Consider the following 3,741-nt stretch of genomic DNA (forward strand, 5'->3'; position numbering starts at 1 on the left):
ATGGAGAAAGCAGAAGGAAGAAATCAAACAGTCATCGTGGAATTCATCCTCTTGGGATTTGGGAATGGCCCTGAGCTGCAGCCCCTTCTCTTCCTCGTGTTTCTGGTGACCTACATTGCAACTGTGGCTGGGAATGGCCTCATCATTGCGCTAGTTGTGTCTGATCGGCACCTTCACACCCCCATGTACTACTTACTAGGGAACTTTTCCTTTCTGGAGATCATTTACACCTCCACCTTACTGCCCAGGCTGCTGGCCAGTCTCTTGACAAGGGACACACCCATTCCTGTTAAGGCTTGTATTGTGCAATTGTGTTTCTTTGGTTGCTTGTCCACTGTAGAAAATGTGCTGCTGGCGGTCATGTCTTACGACCGGTATTTAGCGATATGCCATCCCCTGCGTTACCCTGCTCTGATGAACGGCCGGGTGTGTGGCCAGCTAGTGGTAGGGTCCTGGATAATCAGCCCTGGGTTCACCATAATAGGAAACTCTTTCTTGTGGGAAATGCCATTCTGTGGTTCCAAAGAAATTGACCATTTCTTTTGTGATTATGCACCCATCATAAAGCTGTCCTGTGAGGACACCCGCACTGTGGAACTGCTGATATCTGTTGTTGCTGCCATAGGGTCACTTGTACCCTTGCTGCTGACTCTGGCGTTCTACAGTTGTACCATCGCTGCCATCCTGAGAATCCCTTCCACCACCGGGAGGCAAAAGGCCTTTTCCACCTGCTCCTCTCACCTCATTGTGCTGACCGTTTTCTATGTGTGCGTGATCAGTGTCTATGTGGTTCCAACAGCCAACACGCCCAAGGCCCTACAAAAACCGTTCTCTGTCTTCTACATAGTCCTGACTCCCTTGATCAACCCTGTCATCTACTGCCTCAGGAACAAGGAGGTCCAACAGTCCCTGCGGAAAGGGATTCGTAAAGTGGTTGCTTTCAGAAACCAATTGTCATGAGTGAACGTCTGTAATGGGGTAAAACCAGGGAGGGAGGTTCTCTGTAGGGGTTCTCTGTTGCTGTTTCAATATTTTGGAATTTTCTTTTTCCATATTTTTTTTTCAGTTTCTGCCTCAGGGGGAAAAGGACAATTCGCATCCTTGATAAGAGTTTTACCCCCTTTTCTTTTCCTTTCTTTCTCTCTTCCTTCCTTTCTTTCTTTCTTTCTTTCTTTTGCGATGCTACTTTTCTCCATTTGATCTGCAATGCATGATACACTCATTTCTTCATAAAATACTTGTTACAGTAAGAGATATTCCCCATGCAAATTACAATATTTTTCATGCTACACGTACAGCCAAAGCACTCTGCTTTTGTCACGTGTGAAATTGTGTCTAAATTGAACAAGGAGCTTTACATCTTTTCTGTTATTCTGGGCTCTTTCACTCCCGCTGTTGGCACTGATATTCATCTTCTGGTCAGGACCTTCTGTCATACATCAGCTTCTCAAAAGGAGGTGAAAAATGCTACATCCTAACAAGTGGAGAGCTTGGACTGGGTATTATACTTTGCAGATCTGCAGCTGGGGAAACAGAACTATGGCAGATTGTGTAGGACTGGGAATCTCAGTGTCCGCCATGTTTAATTTCCTTCCTGTTGCCGCAGCTTTTGCGGGATTAGGGAACATTAAAATAACTCCATCTAAATCAACTCCAATATCAATGTAGTTTCCGACAATGTCAACAAAAGATGTAGGGCCAAAATGGTCACAGCCAATAAAACCCAATTTCTCTCTCTGATTCAAACAAAGAGCAAAGAATGAACTCAAATCAATGGGAATCACAGAATCCTAGGGCTGGAAGGTACCTCAGCAGGTTACCTCGTCCAGCCGCCTGCTTCAAGCAGGATTAACCCCAACTAAGTCATCCCGGCCAGGACCTCGAGAGATGGAGAATTCACAACCGCTCTAGGTAACGCATTCCAGTGCTTCACCACCCTCCTGGTGAAGTCGTTTTTCTTAATATCCAGCCTACTCCTCTCCTTCTGTATCTTCAGACTATTGTTCCTTTTTCTGCCAACAGTCACGACTGAGAACAATTTCTCTCCATCCCTTTCAGAGCTCCCCTTCAGGAGGTTAAAAGCTGCTGTTAAATCTCTCCTCAGGCTTCTCTTCTGGAAACTAAATAAACCCAAATCCCTCAGCCTCTCCTCCCAGATCATGTGCTCCAGCCCCTTCATCATTTGTGTTACCCTCCGCTGAACCCCCTCCAGTACGTCCACATCCTTTGTATACTGGGGGGCCCAACACTAGATGCAAAACTCTCGATGTGGCCTCACCCGTTCTGAATAGAGGGGAATAACAACTTCTCTAGATCTGCTTGAAATGCTCCTCCTATGGACCCCAGGATGCTATTGGCCTTCTTGGCTACAAGGGCCCACTGTTTACTCATTTCCAGCCTTTCATCCATTATAATCCCTCTGTCCCGTTCTGCTGTACTGCTGCTGAGCCACTTGGTCCCCAGCCTGTAACAATGCTTGGGATTCTTCTGTCCCAGGTGCAGGACTCTGCACTTCTCCTTGTTGAACCTCATCAGATTTCTTTTGGCCCAATCCTTCCATTCATCCAGGTCATTCTGGATCCTATCTCGACTCTCCAACTTATCAACCTCTCTCCCTAGCTTGGTATCATCCACAGCCTTTCTGAGGTTGCAATCCTGTCCCTCATCCAGGTTATTAAATAAAGGTGATGAACAACACCGGCCCCAGAACCGAACCTTGGGACACTCCACTTGAAACCAACCACCATCCAGATATAAGGCCTTGACCACACCCCTTTGGGCCTGACCATCAGGCCCGCTTTCTGCCTATCTTATAGTCCATGGATCCAATTCATAGTTGCTTAACTTATGAGCAAGAATGTTGTGGGAGACGGTATCAGAAACTTTGCTGAAGTCAAGGTACATCACATCCACTGACTTCCTCATGTCCACAGACCCACAGAAGATAGTCAGATTGGTCAGACAGAACTTGCCATTGGTGAATCCATGTTGACGACTTTAGATCACTTGTCCCTCATTCAGGTGCTCCAAAATTGATTCCTTGAGGATCCCCTCCATTATCTTCCCTGGAACTGAGGTCAGGCTGACCAGTCTAAAGGTCACTGGATTTTTCTTCTTTCCTTTTTTGCTTGGGACCTTACACTGAAAGCCAGGGTGAGTCACTGAAATGGTCTCAGAAAAGGCTAGAAGATCTGTCCATGCTCTATATAAGTGGCTTTTGGCAGAAATGGAAGGAGCCACATGTGTTTAGCTCGTTGAAGTAAGGCGTAGGCAATAGCTTATTAGGAGTGTACACATTAAGGCAAGTTAAACACACTGATCAATTAATCATGGAAACAGTTTCCAATGGTGCATGGTGGATTCTCCATCATTGGCAAGTTTTAAAACAAGATTGGATTTCCCTCAATTCCTTAACTCAAAAGGAATTATTTTGGGGAAAGTTCACTGGCCAATTTTCTACAGGTGATCCAGCCAGATGACTGAAATGAGCCTTTTTGGCATTGGGATCTGTGGATTTTCTCTGATGAGAGAGGTGTCAGTTAGTTCGACTGAGAGAGTTTGGGATTACAGAGGTTCGACCTGCACTTCACTTGGGCCATGAAATTCCCAGCTCCAGTTGACCCAAAAGCAAAATGAGCACCTGGGCTAAAAATAGCAGCGTAGCCTTGGCAGCACAGGCGATGTGCCCAAGCACAAGCCAATCTGAGCGCTTAGATAGGGACACAGTGCCTGTCCCACACT

The 3,741-nt window shown here is 46.2% G+C and overlaps 1 protein-coding gene across 1 annotated transcript; it reads left to right on the forward strand.

The window, feature by feature from the left end:
- On the forward strand, positions 1 to 960 carry LOC142004964 (olfactory receptor 6B1-like). The gene has a single exon (XM_074982638.1). It carries the CDS (start codon positions 1 to 3, stop codon positions 958 to 960), a length of 960 nt encoding a protein of 319 aa, XP_074838739.1.
- Positions 961 to 3,741: the final 2,781 nt, after the last annotated feature.

The sequence above is a fragment of the Carettochelys insculpta genome, chromosome 32 (genome assembly GCF_033958435.1).
Source record: "Carettochelys insculpta isolate YL-2023 chromosome 32, ASM3395843v1, whole genome shotgun sequence".
Lineage (NCBI taxonomy): Eukaryota > Metazoa > Chordata > Testudines > Carettochelyidae > Carettochelys > Carettochelys insculpta.